At 46.0% G+C, this 22645-nt stretch overlaps 1 protein-coding gene and 1 long non-coding RNA gene across 2 annotated transcripts in view; one reads left to right on the top strand and one right to left on the bottom strand.

Annotated features, from left to right (window-relative positions):
• The window catches only part of DCAF12 (DDB1 and CUL4 associated factor 12), a 22936-nt gene extending 9968 nt beyond the window's left edge, over nucleotides 1-12968 (top strand). The window contains exons 5-9 of the mRNA XM_072993002.2: nucleotides 1732-1925; nucleotides 2827-2892; nucleotides 4425-4587; nucleotides 8390-8568; nucleotides 9072-12968. Coding sequence (XP_072849103.2) covers nucleotides 1732-1925; nucleotides 2827-2892; nucleotides 4425-4587; nucleotides 8390-8568; nucleotides 9072-9230 — 761 coding nt within the window. The 3' untranslated portion in view covers nucleotides 9231-12968. The remainder of the gene's footprint in view (nucleotides 1-1731; nucleotides 1926-2826; nucleotides 2893-4424; nucleotides 4588-8389; nucleotides 8569-9071) is intronic.
• On the bottom strand, nucleotides 9430-22645 carry LOC144586267 (uncharacterized). Its single transcript, XR_013540998.1, has 2 exons — nucleotides 20429-22645; nucleotides 9430-18114 (listed from the first exon to the last, which is right to left on the bottom strand). It is a non-coding gene; the product is annotated as an uncharacterized LOC144586267 (long non-coding RNA).

Below are 22645 nucleotides of genomic sequence, written 5' to 3'. Positions count from 1 at the left end.
GGATAGTTGAATGAGCTTGGCTGCGTTGGTAAAGTGTTGGTGATTCCGGAATGTATAGGAAGCTGCACCACTAAACCCACCATTCTTAGTCGAAAAGTCTAGGTTCAGTTTTATTTGGGCAGGGGGGCATCTAGGGGTCCATGTCACACGTATTCTAGTGGTTCTGAAATAGCCATGAAGGCTAGAAATCTTGAGGATTTAGAGTACCAGGCAAAAATAAAATTAAAAAGAGACAAAAAAAATCTTATGATAACTTAAAGACTAACTGATATATTTTAAGGTGAGCTTTCGTCAACCTCCTTAGACATAAGAGTGGGGCTACATGGCAGATATTTATACATTTATACCTGGCCCCAAAACCAGGGACTGCCTTCGGTGGTGCAGCATTTCACACCTGGCAATGACCTTTAAGGCCCCCTGTGGATATTCACGTCCCCTCCCAAGAAGCCTTGCTCTAGAAACAATGACAATCATGGGTGGCTAAATTAATCCCGGGCGATATAGATGATGAGCAGGAACAAGTATCTCTCCTCCCCGGTGGAGCCTGCAGAGTCAGAGAAAATGATTCCGTAATTGCTCTGTAATACATACGTATGCGGTTGGACTGCACTCTTCTTTTAGGATTAAAATTTGTCTCTCTTTATGGCAACAAAGGCATGCTCGTTTTTTTTCCCCATTCAAGAGTTGGCTGCTTCTCCGTTCTTTCCCTGCCCTACTCAGGGAGCAGATTTATATCTCCGTTAGACTTAATATGTATCTTTTCCATCCTTCCCTGTTGTGTTGTTTTGTTTTGGCTGCTGCTGTTATTCATGTTTCCCTTCAAAACCTCACCCTCTGCCTTTAAAAGTAAACCGCGCTCTCCTCTTCCTCCTCTTCTTTTCTGTCGGCGATATGTGCGCACCTGAAGAGCCCAGAAAAACTGGCATGGTTTTCTGCATTCTCCCCTTGACGTCCAGCTGCCCTCCTATACGGGCTGGTGGGGTGAAGGAGGGGGTGGCGAGGCTGTCTGATCCAAACTCTGCCTTCCCGTCTCTCTTTCTTCCACCCCAAACTGAACTTGCCTGGAATCTCCCGCATCTCCTCTGAGCCCAGCCAGCCTCTCCTCTGCCCCCAGCTTTTCTGTGGGGCTTTCATATGTGTTCCAAACAGGGACCAAGCCAAAAAAATGTGTAGGCATCAGGGTTGTGCTTTATTGCCTCCCCAACCGAGTAAGCAGCAGGCCATCAGGTGTGTTGAGTGAAACAAGCACCGGTCAGGAGAGTTCCCCGGATCTTGCGCTGTAGGCTGGCATCCGAAGTCAATGGACCTTTTCTTGCCATTAAAAAAGAAAAGGCAGCAGAGGAATGCCAGGAAGTTGGTGCTTGTTTTTGTTTTTCTCTTTTCGCTCACTGCCATCTGTAAAGGCGACGATCTCATCATGCGTCGATCTGAGGTTCTCTGGAAGCAGATTGTATTTATACAAATCCCTTCCATTCTGTCGGATGTTGATCGGTCTTCAGTCGCAACATGCCAGAGTGTTGTAAAAGATTGAAATTCTGGACGCTGGGCATTTGTGTGCAACTTTTATAACACGACGGCTGGTTTCTTAGTGGTGTTCACATAAGGCTTGGAGGTCTCTTAGTTGCGCAAAAGGACCCATGGCAGGATACACGGCACGGAGGCAGTGTGTGCTAAGCATTTGGCCCATTTCAAGGGAGGTTCGGTGAGGGACCAGTGTCCTGTCTTCCGCAGGATCCCGAGACGGTTCGATGGGGCTCTGGGAAGTGACAGACGACGTTCTGGCCAAGAGTGACGCAAGGCGCAACTTGTCTCGAGTTCCTGTCTACGCTCACATAACACACAGGGCTCTGAAGGACATCCCAAAAGAGAATACGAATCCAGACAACTGCAAGGTCCGCGCTCTTGCTTTTAACAACAAGAACAAGGTGAGTAAAATAAGATGCCCCGAGGTATAAAATCATAACTTTACAATTGCCAGTGACTTTACTGCCATTGCATCTGAGTCCTTATCCATTCATTGGTTCTCGCCTGACTTAAGAGAACTTTAAATAACTGAAAATGATATTCCGATTTCTGAGCTTGAGCAGTGGTTTATTGGAGTCTCCCAGGAATTAAGTGTGTGGGATTCCACAAAGCCCATTTCCCTTTTAATTCTTGCTTTTTTTAATACGTAGAACCCATTTTCTTGTATCAAATCCCAAATGGTCCAAAATTATAACATTTCCTGGAAGGGAAGAATCTGCATGTTTTGGCAGGTGTTACAGATTAATAGAACCAACTAAGAAAACAGCCATTTCTCTACATTGCTCAACAAGTGATTTTTTTTCTCAGAGAAACTGGTGAAGTGGAGACCAGGAGCCAATTTTGCTCCCCCCTTGATTTTCGAAGGGGAACACAAAAGCTGAGTTCATGGTGAAAATCTGGACTCTGTGTTTTATTTGAAGAAGGGACTAAAAGGGCATAGCCTCCATGCTTTCCAATTATGTCAGTTGTGTCGTTTCCATGTCAAAGAATCGGGAGGCTAGGCAGAGAGATACACGTTACTATTTTGAGCTGGAGGGTCTTAATCTTAAAATCTTGGAACTTCAGAGCTGGAAGGGGCCCCTGTGGATCATCCAGTCCAGCCCCTGTCAAGGAGGCCCAGGGGGGAATCGAACTTGTGATCTCTGACTCCACAGTCAGAGCTCCCTCAAGCCCTCCCCAGCAGTTTTCAATCACTCTGTTTTTTAGTATGGCATAGCAGCAGGAATCCTTTAATACACAATTGTGTTTTGTGTGTTTATTCCCAAGACTGCCAGATCGATAAGAACTGTTCTTCTCTTCTAGGAGTTGGGAGCTGTGTCCTTGGACGGATATTTTCACCTCTGGAAAGCCGAATACACACTGTCAAAGGTGACTTGCTGCATGTACTAGATAGAAATGGTTTTTATCAGATCCTGAGGACAGAAGAAGAGCCAGTCACATTCAGAACCTTTGACTCTAGGCCCCCCACACAGATCATTTTGATAGTAAAATGCCCTCTCCTTTTCCAATGAGAAGTTAAATTGAACATACAGTGGGCTGTTTTACTGCAGACCAAAGTTTTGCAACCAGGTCGGATGAAGTTGCATGCTACCTTCCCGCCCACCCTGAAAGACTCCCGAAAGAGCCGGCATACGGTTTCAGGGGTTTCCCTGGTGTGGTTGGGTCAGGGGAGGTGTAGTCAGTATTCGCCGCCCGGAGGGCCAGCTCCCAGCTCAGACTGGCTGGCCAGCTGTAAACCCTGCGCGGATCAAACAGACCTTGCCTCTTTTACACAGGGCTCAGGTCACATCCAGATTAAACAAGAGGCAGTGCACTCTGATTGAGTCTGGGAGGTCGGTGGTCAGGAGGTTTGGGCTGAGGAGTCAGCAATGTGCTGATGACACTCAGCTCTACCTCTCGTTTTCCACCAATCCAGGTGAGGCGGTTTCTGTGCTGAACTCGTCTCTGGACCTGATAATGAACTGGGTGAGGGTTAATAAATCGAAACTCAATCCAGAGAAGACGGAAGTGCTGTTAGTGGGTGCTTCGCTGGACAGGCTGGAGGGCCATTTCCCTGCCTTAAGGGACAGGGTCCGCAGCTTGGGGGTGCTCCTGGACCCCAGTCTAACTCTGGAAGGCCAGGTGGACGGTGGCCAGGGGCACCTTCCTTCAGCTGCGGAAATTGTACCAGCTACGGCCCTACCTGGATGAGCGGAGTCTCATGACAGTTACACACGCACTGGTAACATTTTGCATAGATTACTGCAATGCACTCTATGTGGGGCTGCCTTTGAAGACGGTCCGGCAACTGCAACTGGTCCAGAATTGAGCTGCGTGGCTGGTGAGTGGTGTGGCCGCTAGGGGACACATCAAGCTGATTCTGCTTAAATTACATTGGTTACCAGTTGCTGCCCAGGCCCAATTCAAAGTGCTTGTTTTGACCTATAAAGCCCTAAACGGCTTGGGCCCTGGATACTTGAAGGACCGCCTCCTTCCATAGGAACCTACCCAGCAGTTAGGATCTAACCAGGGGGCCCTTTTGAAAGAGCCATCCCTCAAGGAGGTAAGAGGGACGGCTTGTAGATAAAGGGCCTTTTCGGCAGCTGCCCCCAGACTATGGAATGCCCTCCCGGCGGAGATTCGTCTGGCGCCAATGCTGATGACATTTCGGCGCCAGGTCAAAGCCTTCCTGTTCCCGAAGGCTTTTAATTGAAATAATATCAACTGTGGGTCCCAACTGCAACTTTTAGAGTATATATTTTAATTGTTTTATCTTTTTTACTGTAGTTAAAATGCTGTAAGCCGCCCAGGGACCTTTGGGTAGTGTGGGCGGCATATAAGTGAAATAAATAAATAAAATATTTCATGGTGCTGACTGCTAATTTATCACACTTTTTTGTTTCTCATGGCTCTCTTTTCAGCTGCTGTCAACAAAGTTGCCGTATTGCCGGGAGAATGTGTGTCTGGCCTATGGTCAGGAGTGGTCCGTGTATGCTGTTGGATCTCAGGCGCATGTCTCGTTTTTGGACCCAAGGCAGCCTTCTCACAATGTGAAGTCGGTCTGTTCCAGGGAGCGAGGCAGCGGTAAGGTCTCTTTACAACGAGCCTCCCTGTTATTAAGAATCTATGTTTTAGCCGGGCGCCTTTTTTAAAAGCAAAAGCAAAGCGTGCTGCCCCATGGTGCTTACAACACTCTCTGGGTGGTTTACAAATTAATGATGCAAGCTACACATTACCTTCCACCAGTCCGCGAGGTGGGTATTCAATTTACCAACCTCAGAGGGAGGGAAGGCTGAGTGAACCTTGAGCCGGCTTCCTGGGATTGAACCCTAGTTGTGAGCAGAGTTTGACCACTGCGCCGGGAGGCTCTTTTAAAAAAAACTTCCCAAATCCTAGAATTTTCCATTCCGAGGATTCTGCCTACCAGGCCCACATCTAAATTTTGCTCTGCTGGAGAGAGGCATTTCTGGACCTCACTGGGGCCACTTCCTTTGTAACAGGCATCTAGGCTGGCCTATCCTTGGCCATGAAGCCTTCCAGTTCAGCCATTCTCCAGGTGTACACAATTCAGGGGTGGACATGGCGTTTGGAACTCCCAAATGGAGGAGAATTCTAAGATTTAGATTATTTTTTTTAAAGAGTGGCACATCCCTACAATGAGGTTCTCCACAATAACACTTACCATCCTTACACTTTAGAATGTGTTGGAACCCCTCGTGTTGTATGGAGGCCACGTCACACAAGTGGGGTGACCAGGTATTAGTAGACTGGGACTGTTTTGACTGTTTTCCTGTTCCCAGGTAGTGTGCTGTGTCATTGCAAATTGCCAAATAGGTTATTTTTTTTTTTAACCCTACATCTTGTTAGCGTAAGGAGGCCGGGATTTGTGTGGTAGTCTTATTCTTATTCACATTGACCAGGAATTTTGGCTCAGAAGTATTTAGAGGAATCAGGAACGCTAATGCATGCTAATGCATTGCTCTTAGGGGAATTCAGAGTCGGCTGTCTGTAAAGTCGAATCTAGAAATCCGATTTGCATAGTAGATGTTGTATCTATAAAGGTCAGTCTATTTATATTCACATCCTCTGAGAAACAGAGAAGAATCATGGGCCATTATCAAGCCCAGTTCCCTCCCAGCTTTTACCGGAGTGATTCTACTCTGTCATCTTATTTCAGTGATGAACTGCCTCTAGTCCCGATTATCCAAACCGTTATTGCTTAATCTGTGACTGAAGACATTTAAGTGATGGAGACTTGGCCGTTCCAGGACTCCTGCAGTCTCAGCTTTAGTTGGGGGGATGTTTCACATACAGTGATAGGGGAAGGAGGGAAGCTGCTGCTCCTGTAAAGATCTCCTACGTGGCGTGGAAGAAATATATCTCATGTCAGTCTTCTAATTCTCCTACTAACTCAGCACCATCTGATAAGAGCTCCCTTTGCTGGCCACTCCCTTGCTGACTTGTAGGCTGCTCAGTGAGTGGGCTTCTCTCCCACCATCTTCTCTGGATGGCTTGCTGCTTGCTCATTCCTTAAGGAGCGGTTGCGCTGATGGTGGTTCTTACCAGACGCAGTCGTTTCTGCTTGCTGCATTTCATCCTGTTTACTTCTGCCCATTTTTCCAATGAATTAAAACCATTTTTGAACTAGGATTGTATTATCCAGAAGCTCTTGCTAATTTCCGCAGTTGATTTCTTTGCAATTTTTTTTTTGCCAAGTCATTAATGAATTTACTCAGTACTGTATTCTTGTTGTGATTGTACAAAACGCAGCGGTGTTCCACTTGTAGTGTGCCAATAGATGCCAAACTCCCCGTATGCAGCTTCTTTTGTGAATGTCTTCTGATTCTGACCCTTTGAGCAAGTTGTCTTTAGGGGTAAGCCAGGCCAGGCACTGTGGCCAAAGGTTCATAAAAACATGATCCAGTCTTACATTTTGCCTTTAGCTTGGCATTAAGTCATCTCACTCTTTTGTAGGTGGAACGGAATCAAACCTTGGTGTGATCTTCATTTAATAATTCCTTGTTTGTCTCTTCTGAGCGCATTTTGATGTGACCTAAAGTAGCTAGTGCTCTTAATATGTTCCCACACCCAGTAATCAGCACTTCATAAAATCAGGTTATCTCACAATTAGAGAGAGAGAAAATGTATTGTCAGGAAGATGTGAAATTCAGCAGTTGCATCTTGCTGTGCAGTGGTTCCTTGCTCAACGATTACCTCGTTAAATGATGAAACCGCTTGACGATGCGTTTTTTGCAATCGCAAAACGATGTTCTAATAGGAAATATTCGCTTCACGATGATCGGTTCCCTGCTTCAGGAACCGATTTTTCGCTAGACAACAATTTTAAAACAGCTGATCAGCGGCTCTAAAATGGCTGCCCGCTGTGCTTTAGGACAGATTCCTCGCTATACAGGTACTGGAAAATGGCCGACCTATGGAGGATCTTCGCTTTACGATGAGGTATTTAGCCCATTGGAACGCATTGAAACGGTTTTCAGTGCATTTCAATGGGCTTTTTTGTTTCGCTTGATGAGGATTTAGCTTAACAGTGATTTGAACGGAACGAATTATCCTCGTCAAGTGAGGCACCACTGTAATGTCATGTGCTGGATCCTTTTGTCTCTCGGAATGACCATGCTGGAAATCAGCCACATGGTAAGAGCTTGCCTGTGGTACCAGCCCAAACAACCCTGTCTTACTTTTCTTCAGTAGTGAAGGGCCCACATGTTAGCACCACCATCGCCAACCCAACAGAGAAAACAGAGCTTCATCAGTTACAGAGTTTTCTTAGAGTCAAAGCTGAGCCTGCTCCCAGAGGGTGAGCAATTGCTGCAGATAGCAACATAGCATTGAAGGCTCAGGATACACCCAGTTTCTTACTTCCTCCTTGAGGGTGGCACCTTTTAGGACAAGCGTGAACTAAAGCCCACCTTGGTGTGGGAACACAGCTTGGAGCGTGTGTTAGGATCTTTGTGTAGGGAAAGAGAAAGCCAACAGGAGCTGTCTCGGAGGTTCCCGCCGTTACCTTTCTCAGCAGCCAGAGTCAAAAGAAGTAAAGGAATCTGTTGGGCCTGATGAAAGGCATACCTTGAAAGGCACTGTTGCGTTGCTAGCTTTCTCCTAGTGAGAAAGCTTCTGGTTTTCGGTCTCTGTGGTTGTATGCAGGAGACGGGAGAGCGCATCCCGCCGCATTTGGATGCCATGTTGATTGACTCAGGAAATAGATTGGCAACTTCGTTCCCTGCATCCGCGGCAGGAACGTTGCCCGGGCAGCTCTACTCCTGTGTTGGCCTGACACATGTTGAGTTGTGGTAGAGCAGGCGAGGGTGGGTGAAGCAGGCCAGGCTAGTTGCTTGGCACGGCTGCTTGCACCCTTCCTAAGCAGAGTCAGGATCTGTTAAGGCAGTGGTCCCCAACGTTGGACCGCCAGATGTTCTTGGACTTCAACTCCCAGAAATCCTGGCCAACAGAGGTGGTGGTGAAGGCTTCTGGGAGTTCCAAGAACGTCTGGATCCCCAAGGTTGGGGACCACTGTGTTAAGGAGCTGTTTGTCAGTGGGCTCTGCTGCTGTATAAGCTGCACTTTTCACAAAACACAGAGATGGGAAGTGTCCCTTGTGGTGATTGGACTGTAGCTCACAGAATCTTAGCTGCTGGAGGTCCAGCTGTGAGGTCCTGGAAATGGAGTCTGCAAAAGGATAATTTAAAGTCTCTTGCAAAATGAGGGCCGTTTCCCCCCCCCCCGGCCGCCGCCCCATGACATCTGGACACATGGAGTTCCAGCAGAGGGAGATCTTCTTCAGGAGAACCACGATGTCATTTATTGAAAACCATAGACAAAGGTGATTATCCTACTTAATAACATTCTTGTCCCTCTTTTGCGACAGGCATTCGCTCCGTCAGCTTCTACGAACACATTATTACCGTGGGAACAGGGCAGGGTTCGTTGCTCTTCTACGACATCCGAGCCCAGAGGTTTCTGGATGAGAAGCCGCCGCACAGTTGCTGCGCATCAAAATTAGGAGGAAGTGAAATTCTCAAGCTGTCGACTGGAAAAGGTTGGCTGGTGAGTTGCTTGTCGCTATAAAGAGGGAGGTAGAATTGCCGGGGGGGGGCGGCAGCCGGACGAGTGGTGGCTGCCTGGAGGGATGTTCCGGAGAATGACGAAAAAGGCGAAGCCTGGTTTCCCGTATTCCTGGCAGTAGCCTACGTAGATGGCGGCTCCCAGGAGCACTTGTTTCCCCCTTCCCCTAAGTGTTCTTAGCCTCTGTGGTTCCAGATGGTGGGATGGAGGAAGAACGGCCAGCTTCAGTTGGGTGGGAGACCTGGATCCTTAAATGCTTGTCCCAGCAAAGCTTTGGGGGAATATGTGCTTGCCCAGCTGTCTCTGTCGTACCCTTATTGTAAAGAAGTTGGGTTTCCTGGGGAGTAACTTATCATGCCCTTGCTCAGTAACCCTCATTCTCTTCATTGACACCAGAAGACAAATCCCCGTTTAGGGCAGTTCGAGATCAGGTCTTGGCTTAACTGGGTTGCAAATCAAACTGATGGGAGACTTTCCTTTAACAGAATCATGACGAAACTTGGAGAAATTACTTTTCAGACATCAGCTTCTTTCCAAATGCTGTTTACACCCACTGCTACGATTCGTCCGGCACGAAACTCTTTGTGGCAGGAGGTCCTCTTCCATCTGGACTCCACGGGAATTACGCTGGTCTCTGGAGCTAATCCCTCGTTCTTAGAAACGAGGTCCTTTCGTGCAACTTTCTCCCCTCCTCTTCCATTTTTTCCCCCTTTTGAAACAGACAAATTGTGTGACAACATTATCCTCTTCTGGTTTTGATGCAACTTGGAATTAACTTTTTTTGGGAGGGGGGGAACCATGTCTTCTCCTGGTCTCCCAGCAGTTTTTGTACATTTTGAACTGTTTTTTGTTTTGTTTTGTTTTGTTTTAATCTCCTTTGATCTTTATACAATGGGTTTTTTAACCCCCATTTTTATTGTATTTCCTAAACATGGCTGAGTCTTTGCCCCGAGCTGAGGCTAACCAAACGTGTGTATCCCTTCCTGACCTTACTTTGCTGTGAGGTGGGAAACCTCCATTAGATCGGCTGCTGCCGAGCTTTCTGTGAAAGCCCAGGGGCTGTGTGCGTGTGTGTGTGTGTGTGTGGGCGTGCGTGCGTGCATATGTATGTATGCACAGATACCCTGTCAATCACATTACCTGGAATAAAACACAACTTGTAATTAAAAAAATTAAAAAGTATTTATATAACGAGATATGTTACTACTCTATCCACAGAGCCCAGTTTGCATCTGGCTTCATGCGATTAGGCGGAAATACAAGTTTAACTATGCTGCGTGTGTTGCTCTGGCCCAACGTCTCGCCGGCCCTCGGGGTCCGTGTGAACAACCTTTCCTGCCCTTGCTTTCCCTTTCCCTTCCTCAAGGAGGTATCCGAAGAATTAACGTGGTGGAGCGGGGCTGGGGGAGCTGACAAGTTAGAAATTGGAAAGATGCAGAGCACCTAAAGATGGCTTTGGCATGGAGAGTTTTAGGTAGCTTGAGGTTTGCAACTGAGGCTGCCCTACAAGCGTGAGGAGGGGTTGCAGTGCCTGGGGCGAATCAGGCCTCCGGTATCCCGCCAGTCGCAGCTTTACCCTTGCTTTGAAAACCTTGTGTTGTTTGCTCATGAAAAGCAGCACAGAGTAGGTATCGAACCCTCACCCTAAATGCCGCCCCTGGTGTTTAACACACAGACACACCACTCTGGTGTCCGTGGGACCGTCCAGAACATTTTCCTTGCACTGCAGCCAAGAAACCAGAGGGCTGCTTTTCCGCTGAGATGAGAAGTGTAGCTCAGGACCTAATTGGGGCTTAAATTAACATGCTTTTGCCTGACTTGGCTGGGATCCTTGCAAGCCTGGCATTGTGGCCCATTTTGCCAGGGCTTGTTGCTCGTGTCTTGGGGAAGATCATTTAAGGCTTCAGCGAGCTTAAAGAATCCTGTCTCCTCAAAGAAGCATTTTTGCTACATTTCTCCCTTGGATTCACTGCCTTGGGCTGGTCTCCTTCCCAGCAGCCTCCATCAGAGTCTGCCTGATTTTTTTCCTGCGTCGCCACTGGGCGTGCTGTGGAAACCTCTCATTGCTCCCAGTGTAGATTATATTAAGGCAGCCCCCTTCCTTCGGAGAAATGTGGTGGTGGTGTCGTCCTTTGGGTCTCCTCCTTCTGGAGGCATGATGGGAGCAGGAACTCTTGAAGAAAAAAGGGTCAACAAGGACAGGTATGAACGTTCAAGCCTTTGGCATGGATGAGATGACGGCACTCTATCTCCAATTCCTGATTCAGGCAAATGTGGCTTGTCCTGTGTCACTCTTCTGATTTGGCTGCCAAACTTGAGTTACAGCGTTGTATTTCAAGCATAAAGCTTTTCCTGTAAACATTCCTGGCACAAAAATCTTTAGTGCAAAGGGACCGGCAAAGTATTTTCTATGGAGAGAGGGAGACAGCATCACAGGGGCCTCCTGAGATCAAACATTGGGGTCTCCTTTTAAGACCATCTTCCAGCTGTGACCCAAAGGAGGGTCTAATCCTGGCCATGCGCCTCTTTGGAAATAACTGTGTGTATTATTAGTATGGAGGTCATAGGCCTTGTGTCTAATATTTCCAAAAGCAGTGCCACAGAGTAAATGAGTAAGTAGCAGGGGTTTCCAGCAAGCACTAATTTGCTTCTACGTTTAACATTTTCAGTTTAGCTCCCAATTTCACAAACCTAAAATCAAATCTAGGTAAATGTAATCAAATATTATTCTAAATAGCAGCCCAGAGCTGTATATAGTATGTTCATTAAATGTCTGGATGTGTTTCTAGAACTTAAGACAACCAGAGCAATAGAATGTGACAGTTTTGAATGCATGGGCCCCCTCTCCACCTGCCTGTTAAAGATCTGTCTCAGTTCTGCCCTATATTCTTTTGTAGTGAGTAAGCAAATCTGCTGCTTTAGACTTGACTTTCCTCTAGAAATATCCATGGCATCTTTTCTAAGCACCTCTGGAGAAACAAGGGCAGCTGTTTACTGCCAAATAACCAGTGAGGAATTATAAACCAGGGGGCATTGGGTGTATCCACCAGCAGGCACCAAAGCAGCTATAAGAATATAGATTCCTGTGATATGCATAACACATGCGTGGCACTGGAGTGACGGTTCACATTTAAAATAAGAAAGGGAAGCAAAGACATTTTTATTTATAGGGCAGGGTGGAAATTCAGCAGTTAAAGGGAAAGGAAACACTGCTCCCAGATTAGGATGCGTTAAGACCACTTGGCCAGAGTCTTTTTGCAGATGTATACTTGAATAAGGGAGATTGCGTAATTCTTGACTACAATTTGCTGCTCGTTAACAAGATGGTAGTTGCATGTTCCACAGGTTTTATTAATGAGTGTCGCCTTGCTTCCAGACTTGCTCAGTTTCCTTTACTCAAGCATAAAGAGTAGGATTCTGGCCTTTCTGTTTACAGTTACCACCATGTTATTAGCATGAATGATATTAAGCAAAGGAAGATGTTCTCTGACATATATGCCTAGCCCATACGTTGATGTTGTACTCGGATGGTTGACCCTCCCGATCTTGTTAAGATGCAGTTCCCATCAGACATAATCAGTGGCAAGCTCTGATAAGAGCTGCAGTCCACCTATATCTGGAAGGCCACAAATTGCCCAACCCCGGTTGAGTTGACATGGCAATGTGATGTGTGTAGACATTGATGGCGGTTTTGCACATTACGTAGGTGAAATAGATTTACCACTGAATGTCATGCTTTGTGGGGAGCCTTAGCCAACCTTGGTGCAACATGTATATGTTTTCACCCGATGTGTCTGTGGGTACTTACTTGCCAGTCCTCTAGGCAGGCATTCAATGCCTTAGGTGGTGTCTACTAGGCGTAAAGAATAACATGTAGAACAATTCTAAGCTGAGCGTAGAGCAGAACGGCACGTACCAGAGTACAAACTTTCGTTCTCCTTCCTTTAATAGTGTCCTTGTAAAGTATGTTTCTTGCTTCAACCCCTTTAAGTTCGACAGGGTGGTTCTTGGCTAGGCGTTGGGTACACTTCCACATCATCGTTAAACTTGTACTTTGAAAAATCAGCCTGTGCAACTGGTCAGCTCTTCCTCATCGCCTCCCACAGTCTCAGGGTTTATATGTCACTACAATGTTCATCCAAATAACGACACACTGGACCACTCAGATTAATGTGCCTTTCTCTATGGTACCTTGATCTTTGCAAGCTGCTTACAACAGGAATCTGTTTTGTCATCGTCTTTGAACTGGGCGTTCGTTTTGTCTTCTTTTTTTTTTCTAAAATAATAAGAATGATGACATGTTCTAAGCTGCAATCAAGCTGTCCTTGAATTGTAACTCTCATTTCATGTTCAGGAGTGTGGTGTATAAAATCAGATGTGCAGATTTGTCTGGAGTGTAAGTCTTTCCACTGCCAGTCGGGCTTACCAGCTTCAGGGGATTCTGAACTTCTTCATATTGGGAGGGTAATTTGCAGAGACCCCGATTTGTGTGTCCAGACAGATTGTTGCTAATCCAACCGCTTGCATGGGGCTCTTAAGCTTCCAGAACCTTCTAGTTGAGCTCAGCCTGGCGCTCCAATATGTAAGGCAAATTGAACAGGGGGGAGGGGAGGAGAGGGGCCAGAATTCAGAGGGGAGTGTCCCTTCAAAAGCCTTAGTTCAGAAGAAAAATATTCAAAAGCTGCCTACGAAACCATATTTCTAACTGAATTAAAAACCGGGACGTGAAGATCTTGGGAGCAGGAGGGGCACATGGCAGTTCTGAGACCTCTGGAGATTTCCCACCCTGATGTATGAAAAGGGAAATTTGAAAATATTGTTGCTTTCAAAGGGTTCAGACTGCAAATCCAAATGGGTTTTCCTGCTTCTGGCCTAATCCTGAAGACTTAGACTCGACACTAAGCCCATGTGGCATGTTGAGTGGTGAAGAGGTGCTCCCTTTAGGCCTTAAAATGATTCAAGCTCAAATGGTTGTTAGGTGCATCCCATACTAAAGACCTCAACCCAGTGATGCAGCACCTGCTTCGAATGCAAGACATCCTAAGGACTGATATCCAGCAGCTCTCCGTAGGGAAGGGAAAGGTAAGCTGGATAGACCAGTGGTCTTGCTTGACAGAAGGGAGACCTTCGCTCCTCACATGGTGCGGAGATGATGGTTTTCTGGAATGTGCAGCTGCAGACAAGAGTTCCTGGTCCTGGCGATTTTCCCACAAGGGGTCAAAAACATGGCATTTTAATCCACTGGAATGGAGACTGTTCTGTGTCTGCATGCATCTGTCCTGTGCAACATGGCTCTGAAGTTGTTGGTGCATTTTATTAGATCTCGGACATGGCTATCCTTGGTTTCCTTTTTGGGTGCGGAGCTGAAGGAGAGCATGGCCTGGGGACATAAAAGGCATAGCCTTTATGGAAAGAGAGGACCTGCCATGTATTTCATTTCTCTCTCTCCCACACCCCACACAGCATGCTCTTGCTTTATGACGTTTCCTGAGGACATTCCTTTGCGCATTTCTTCCATTTTCAGAAGCCTCAACCCAGGTGGATGGAGCACCTTCCTGTTCTGCAAAACATCAGAACATAAGGTGTGGGTTGGTGGTGGTGGGAATCCAGGTCAATGTTGACTGTTGTTCTTTTGCAACCTACGTAGCCTGGTGTCAACGTTGGTGCTGGAGGAAGTGGATTTGGAATTGTGGATTTGGAGCTGGGTAGAGGTGATGCCTGCCCAGACGTCCTTCAAATGAGTGGCAAGATAAGTGCCGAGCGGATTTGGGCCACCCAACAGTGGAGTTGCTGATGTCCTTTTGGCACCAAAATACCAGTGATGCTGTTGGTTCGATCTCCACTTCAGAGCTAAGAGTCTGTGCCTTCTTTTGTGGTTGGCTCTGGCCACACCTTGGAAAGCTGACAGTCACTATAGGCTGCAAATCATATTATGGCAAAAGTGCACTTTCTGCTTTCCATAGGGAGAGGGTGGTGATAAACACATCCCTGACCATTTACTCGGTGCTGTCTGGTGCTCCATGACTCACGATGCTCCTTAGCAGGTATACTTTGGGTAATGAGTCCCTATGTTTGCCTTAACTTGCTTGTCTCCTACGTACGTGAGTCACTTCGCTGCAGCAGAGAACAGCCCTTGTCAGTCCTTCCCCGACAAGAGTCTAGAGAGTATCTTGCCCGCCATCTCTGTACGGGTAGTGTTTTATGAACAGCCAAACCCTAACTCTCGCCCTTCACAAACGTCTGGGAGAGCTGAATTGCCTTGGGCTGTACCCGTCACATCTGGCATGAGCTTCTGTGGACCGGAGCCCGCTTCATCATGGACCGGAGCCCGCCGTCCATGAAAGCTTATACCAGATAAAAACTTCTTGCTTTTTAAGGTGACGGTAGACTCTTCCTTGTTCCTTTCGCTGCAGCTAATAGTTCTATGTGTTTCTAATTCCTCCCTGCTCCCTACAAGTCTGCTGTTCTTACCAAAGCCTCAGTGCTGATATTCTCTTGATAGGAGGAGAGCTAGTTGTGCAGTGTACTTCACACATGGCGTTACAGCTTTGCACTTAGCCAGGGCTGCAACAGATTGGAAAACTCCTTTACGGATCTCTTGACTGCTGGTATTTATTGTGTTCAGTTGATCTCCACCCTTTTCTTTCAGATTCCTCTAGTTTGCTCCTTGCTCTCTGTCTCAGGCATTCCCTCTTCAGTTCTGCACTTTTCAGTTGCTTGCGCTTTTTTCCATCTGCTCTTGTAAGATCGCCCACATCTCTGCCAGCCGGGCCTTGGTGTTACCAAGAAAAGAAACTGTAGGGGGAAAAGACCACACACCACTTATATGGGGTCCGAAGGTCACTCAGAATATTACATATTAAGAATGTGGAACCCAGATGGGTTTCTGCTTCCCTTGAAATCGGCCCCTTTTCTGAAGTTTTTGTGTTGAAATCCACCAGAGGTTGCAATACATACCAGCGTGTCTCTTCGTCGACAGTGTAAAATGTATGACGGATAATTTCCCTTCAAGTAATCTAAAAGTCCCAGTTCTCTCCCTCTCCAGTTTTGTGTGTCTAATATTAGGTATCATGCTGGATTGGACCCAAGGTTTTCCCGGTCCATCCTCCAGTTCTCCCAGCGGCAAACCTAATGGATGCCTAGGAGGAGCCCCTCCGCAAGGCACTGATGTTTGTGTTCATGTTTCATAGATGTTATTCCCTTGTCTTTTCATAAGTAAAGTGTGGAGTGCCACTTTCCAGAGGCTGGAACACCTATAAAGGGTCACAACAATCTTTACCTGCCTGGGAGATGTTTTGGGGAAAGGGCCCTTTGAATTTCTATCAATATTTAAGCCATTGGGATCTCGGCACCACCCGTTTGTATTTATTCCTCCGCGTGAGTATGTCGGTGGGAAAGGAGGCAGATCCAGTGACTGCTTTCCACCATTGGAGCAAAGAAGAGAGACGTGAGTTGTATTCCCATTTTATATAGAATAGCTGCCTATTGACTGCTGATTGTGTCTACGCTACACGATTGTTTCTCAACCCTTCATCCACTGTCTGTGTGCAACAGCTAAGCACCGGACAGCATCCTATTGAAGACTGCGATATGGACAGTTAGTGAGACTACTGTAAGATGGGGCCATAAGCACTGTCTGATTGCAGTGTGTGCTGTTCTCTTCTTAAGTTATCATTTTCTTGAAGCTGGTGACCACTCTTCTACTTCCGTCTGATTCCATACAGTAATTGTTTTTATAGCCCTCTTGTACTACTTCAGGTAGTCCTTATGAGAACTGAAATACGGTGAAGAAACATCTGTGCATCTTAATATAGATATCTCAATAAAGGTTATTTGTACAGCGATTCCAGTTGTTTTCCTTCATTCCCATTTTGCTTTGTTGGATGGAGAGGTAGTTCCTTCGAACAGCTTTGTGAGTGCCGCACGGCTTAATTCATAGTTTCTTAAAGCTGTGGGTGCAGGAATGTTGGACAGTAACTGCTGGCGTATCTCATAATTAGCTGTACTGACTGGCTGATGGGAGTTGTAATCCAGCAACATCTGGAAGACCATGTGTTGCCCATCCTTTAGATTAATAATCTTAGACTTGCAGAGCTGGAAGGGACCCTACGGACTCACCGAAATCCAGCCCTTGTCAAGAACGACCAGTGGAGAACCAGACTCCCAACGTTTGGCTCTGCACCCAGACGCTTAAACCACTGAGCTATCCAGCAGTTCTTCCAAATGGAGGAGGTGCCTCCTTCATTATTCATTTTATTATTCAAGAAGCTTATTGCCAGTCATCAGTCAAAACTTACAAAACCGAGCAACAAAAACCACAGTAAAAGAAGTAACAGCAGAACAGAACAAAATTCCAGTATAAAATAATATCCACAGATGAAAACTCTTAAGAGGCTTGGAAAAGTGAGGTATTTACTTAGCCCGGGTGACAAAAGAGGTAATGCCAGTCCAACTTCCTTGAAGAGATTTCAGAAGGAGAGTATCAAAGAAAGGGACGCCTCGTGTCTCCAGTTGTTTCAGAAGGTAGAGGACTTAGAATGAGATTCTTAGAGGCCAATCAATTCCAACAGGAATTCTTCAGTTGTGCCGGCCTCCATATACAAAACCCAGAGTGCTTGGCCGGGCTTTATAGATCAAAGCCAACTTTTTCAATTGTATGGGCTTCTAGCCATCTCCGAGTGGGGTGGAGAACTTGCAAGATGTCTTCCAGATACCCTGTGTCAGAAGCATGGTGCTATGTATGGCACCAGCAATCGCTTCCAAGGTGTTCAGAACGAGTCCTACATTCTGTCCGTCGTAGACCTAAACACCACAAGAGGCTGAATCATTTTGCTTGGCAAAGTGTCGTGTAAAGGCCGGGAGCTTCTAGGAGATAGACATACACAGTTTCACTTTTCCAGACCGGGCCTTGCAATTTGCATTAGGAGGAGGATGGAAAATGAATGGTACCCAAGGGAAATAATGCCAATTAATTATAATAATTGTGCCCCGTCAAGTCAATTCTGACTTATGATGACCCTTTTCAGGGTTAAGGTCAGGGAGAACTTTGCCTTGAAGGTGGCAATGAAGTTTACTCTGGCTCCCTCTTTTATTTTTATAAATATTTCCAAGGTGTATTGTCAGAATTGGCCACTAGAGGGAAGCCAAGAGCATTTTTCTGTGTTTTTCAAGCCTCTGTGTGTCATGTGCTGTCAAGGGGTTTATGGGATTTTTAAGAAGTGGCTTTATCATTGCCACCCATCAGTGAGTCTGCATAGCCGAGTAGAAGTTTGAACACTTGGTTTATTTAGTATACGTAATTTGTAGACCACTTTTCTCCTGGTGAGAGGACTCAAGGCACTCTTGAATTCTCCTGAACTGCAGTCTGAAACTCTGTAAACACTACACACTACACTGGTGATCATTTTTCTATCCAATAGCGCACAATGTGATGGGAGCAACAAGAAGGGGCAGCCGAGGGATGCAAGGATTTCCTTTACTAACAGCGTTTCAAGCTCTGCCACTGGAAACTCTTCTTCCCTTGGGCAGCTGAAATAAATTTTAAAAAATCCATGAGATGTGCTGAGCCCAGACTGGGTTTCAGATTCTCACAATTAAATTCCACTTGCTTGCAATTTTATCTTTCAATAGCTTTGCCCACACTGGTCAGGGTGATCAAATTTCGTGTTGGGGGCCATTAGGAAAAGAGCTGCCATGAACACGGTCCATCTTATGAAGTCTGGTGCAACGGCCATTTCCTCATGCCTTCCCGGTTTTACAGTATCCTTTCCAAAACGTCCTCGTATGGAACACACTTCTCCCTTTGAAATGCACATGGTCTGTGGAGCACTGTTTGGATTATACACAGATTTTTAACAAGCACCCTGTTGTTGGCGGTCCAGCGGCTCCCGGTCTGATGGCAACAGGCCAGCCAGCCCCCTCTCCTGGCATGGCAGCTCCACGCTGGCGGCCGGGGAGGGTGCCGGGCATGCTGGGAAGTGGACGCAGGTCAGGGGAAGCCCGTATGGGTGCATGTATGTTAACTCTTCATGCTTTGTAGTTATATTTTTGGAATGCATAAGAGTTATACATGGATTTTGAACTACACAGGAGGGGTCTGACACCCCTAACCCCAGCCTTGTTGAAGGGAGAAGGGCATTCCAAGTGCATCAAAGCAATCCAAGACAAATGGACTGTTTACCCTCTTTTGGAGCTCTGCAACCTGAAAGAAAGGTGAGTGAAACGAGGATCGAAACAAGAGGTGTATCAAATAATCCAGGAAGTCACGGAAGTGCATAAGGAGGAGTTTTTCTTAATCTTTCATAATTATGAAACTTGGGGGTTTTACTATTGCCAATGAAACCTAACGTTGGGGGGTTAAGGACAGGCAAAAGGCCACAATTCACTCAGCAAATTGTTGAACTGTGGCATTTGCTGCACATAATGTAGCCTGCTGCTGCAAAGCTGGATGGCTTTAAAGGTGTTTTGATGGATTTATGGAAGATAAAACCAGCCGCAACAGCTAGTCAGGTTGGCGACACATTGCCTCTGAGGTGTCTCTGAATATCGGTTACGGCTCAACAGCACACGGGCCTCCCTTTTCCCAAAAGGGAAGCTTTTGATACACACCCCCTCCTCACCTGTGTCGTGGGGGGGCAAAGGCCATTTTTAAAGTCACTGCACTTTCGGCCTGGAACACATCATTCATCCGTCTCATAACTACAAATTATTGCAGACCCCCTTAGACCTGTATAAAGGCTTTGTGGCGGGCTGGCTGGCAAAATGGATTTGTACTCCACAAAAGCTTGCACTGACATAAATCTGTTAGTCTCTGAGGTGCCGCTATACCTTTGCTTCTAATTCACAGAGCTGTCTATAACAGTGTTTAAGATTCTTTTAAACATAAAACCACAAATAAATTAACTGACTGCCAACTTACTTTGCTGTAAGGCATGCCATCCAGGGTTTGTTTGTTTTTTCCCCATCCAAGATGCTCACCTAGCTCTTTCTCATAGAGGGAGACCCGAGTCTGTCCAGAAATTTCTCCCAGCCTTACCACTCTCAGGGGGCTCGTACACCATTATATTCCAGGATGCTCTGATGTCCTGGAAGGAAGGCGTTATTCCTGCATTTATCAGAAGCAGAATGACACCTCTTTCTGTCCAGCTCCTTTTTCTGTGGTAGGGTATTGACTTCCAACAACCCATCTTCATTAGAAAGGGGATGCCGAGTCACAATTACAACACACTAATCATAGTCATTAACATAGCATAGATAAAGGGAGTGCATGTGTTTGTTTGTTTCAAAGCTTGGCAAAACTGTCCAGACCTGTAATTATTCCCACTTCCTGGTATAGAGATAGGCAAGCTAACAAAACAGACCAAAAGAACCCCAGCCTTGTTAATTGATTCCTGCATCTTCATAAGCGAGGGGGAGGTTTCATGCCTTATAGAGCAGAAGAATCAGGTTTGCTACATGCGCACTGACTAAAGCACCGTGGGAGTTCAGTGGGAAAAGACAGGCTCCCATACACAACAAGAACCTGTGAGTCCATGTATCTGTCTACTCAGCCCTGCACAATCTTTGCCGAGTGGCCAGCTGGATGCCTGCAGAAAATCCAAGAGCAAACCATGCAGGTGTCTTAGCATCTTTCCATTCATGGCATGTGTCCCACCAACTAGGATTCAAAGGCAAACAGTCTCTCTGAGATCAATATGGTTGACATGCATGCTGTGTGCAGAGACATGCTGCTTTTAACCAATCCTGAATCTTTTACAACCCAGCTTCAGCAGATGACTTTATGCTCTCACCGTGTTAAAAAATCAAGGCTTCTTCCTACCCACCTTCTTCAGACCATACTTACTTTTGTACAACTCTGCCCTGGCCCCCCTTTTTCATCTCTCTCTCGGCATGACTTGTTTCGTGAGACTGTAGTGACGACAAAAGCCGTCATGATTGCCATCATGACCTCCCTGGAGGAAAACAGTGATATCAATGTGACAAATCATAAATTAAAAATAACCATTTGCACACACCATGGCAGCCTTAAAATACTTCAGATGCTGCATCAAGAAATAATGTAACATGGAGTTGCTCCAAGATTCTGAGCTGATTCACAGGAGCATCTCTCAAATCCTCATAATGCATTCCACGATAGGATGGTCTCCAGAGGCATACTGCCTATTAGAGAGCAAATCATGTGATACTTGATATGCAGAGAAACACTCAAGAGTGTGAAAAGGATCAACATAGCACTAACTACAAGTCATAGCAGGACAAGAAACAAGAGGCAAATTCGTTGGATGACTCCCTTCTATTGAGCATATGGCACCATATGGACAGACAACAGTTTCACAAACAGTAGAAATCTTTTTTAATTGCTGCACTACAATGAGTATAATTAAAATGTGTCCAGAAAGAGTTTTCTCTTATAAGGGTAAAAGTGGTGGACCTATGGAAACTTCCAATGCTGATATTTGTATTTTAAAAAATTACCAGAGTTTCTGTATTAAATTGTATGTTAGGGCAAATGAATTAAAGCTGTACTGCGTAAAAAACACATCATTCACCATTCAATAAAACAGTACATTTGACAAAAATACAATATGTACTGGCAGGTACACATGTGGCTTACTTGCGTATGTACTATGAACCCATATAAACATTTTCTTTATCTTAAAAAGAGTCACAAAACAGAATCGAAAACAGACAGCTTCATATTACAGTATTTTAATCAAGAAGGTGGGGACGACAACTTTGAAAGAATGAAATTAATTAAAACAAACGAAAAGTTAAGGGTATGACTCATAGCAGGGGTAGGTAACCTCCAGAGGTTGAGCGCCGTGCCTGCCCACCTCAAAGGGCTGAATCTGCTCTCACAACCCCAACCTCCCAATGTCTTACAAAAGAAAAGGGGGGCACTGGGGCTTTAGTGGCAGGCGTCCTGGGGACCCATATAAAGCATGGCAAAGTTGCGCCATAGACTTCAAAGAGGGCAAAAGAGGACTTTCTGAGCCCAAATATACATCTATATGTAAGTAGGCATCCTTCAGTCTCAAGAGACTATGGTCACGTGCTCTGAATAGAGGACTTGGAACAGCGTCTCGTGTAGCTGAGGAGGCCAATCCAAGAGTGACCATCCCTTCCACACTGAAGACAAATCCAATCTGTCCCCTGTCCAGCTCCCTGGTTTTGCTGCTTTTGTGACTTCCTCTTTGCCTCGGCCTGCTGGACAACGGTCTCTTCAAAATGAGAGAGGCCATGATGCACCGCCTGCCTCCAGGCTGAATGCTCAGATGTCAGGGTTTCCCATCTGTTGAGGTCCATTCCTAAGGCCTTTAGATCCTGCTTGCAGATATCCTTGTATCGCAGCTGTGGTCTCCCTCTGGGGCGATTTCCCTGCACTCATTCTCCATACAGGAGATCTTTTGGAATCCAACCATCAGCCATTCTCACAACAAGCCTATGCCAACATAGATGTCGCTGTTTCAGTAATGTATACATACATACATATTAATTTTTAATTTGGGGGAAAACCTTTGGTGGTGCTGAGAAGCTTTATTTGGGCTCTTAGTCACATGCCACTCAAGGGCCACGTAAGACACACTGTTGCCTGTAAAGTATTTGACAAAATCAGACATTTTATTCAGTTACCAAAAGCCCTCCAATTACCATGGGTGTTAGGGATATGAAACACTGGCAAACAGAAAAGTAAGGGCTGCATAATTTCCTGTTGAATATATTGTATGTTTCTATGGAAATAACGAATGTGTTTATCATCTTGTTTTCTCTCTCTCTTCTCTCCTTCCTTATTTCCATAGAGGTACCATACATGTTCAACTTACTGCAAATAAGTTGGTTCTTATCTAGGGCAGCGGAAGTTAAAAATAGGTTTGGGAATGCAAAAAGGAGAGCAATTTGGGGGCAGGATGGAAACAGAATACTGTAGACTTGGGATGAGGAAGGAGTTGCTGGGAGAAACAACGAATTGAGATTCCTGGGCCCAAATCCTGCCAGCTCTTGCCGGGCCTGCAAGAGCTGCTAATTAACGAGAGGTGGCCTATTGTGTCATTGAGCATGC

Source organism: Pogona vitticeps, chromosome 2 (genome assembly GCF_051106095.1).
Source record: "Pogona vitticeps strain Pit_001003342236 chromosome 2, PviZW2.1, whole genome shotgun sequence".
Classification (NCBI taxonomy): domain Eukaryota; kingdom Metazoa; phylum Chordata; class Lepidosauria; order Squamata; family Agamidae; genus Pogona; species Pogona vitticeps.
This window is presented reverse-complemented; position numbering and strand designations above follow the sequence as displayed.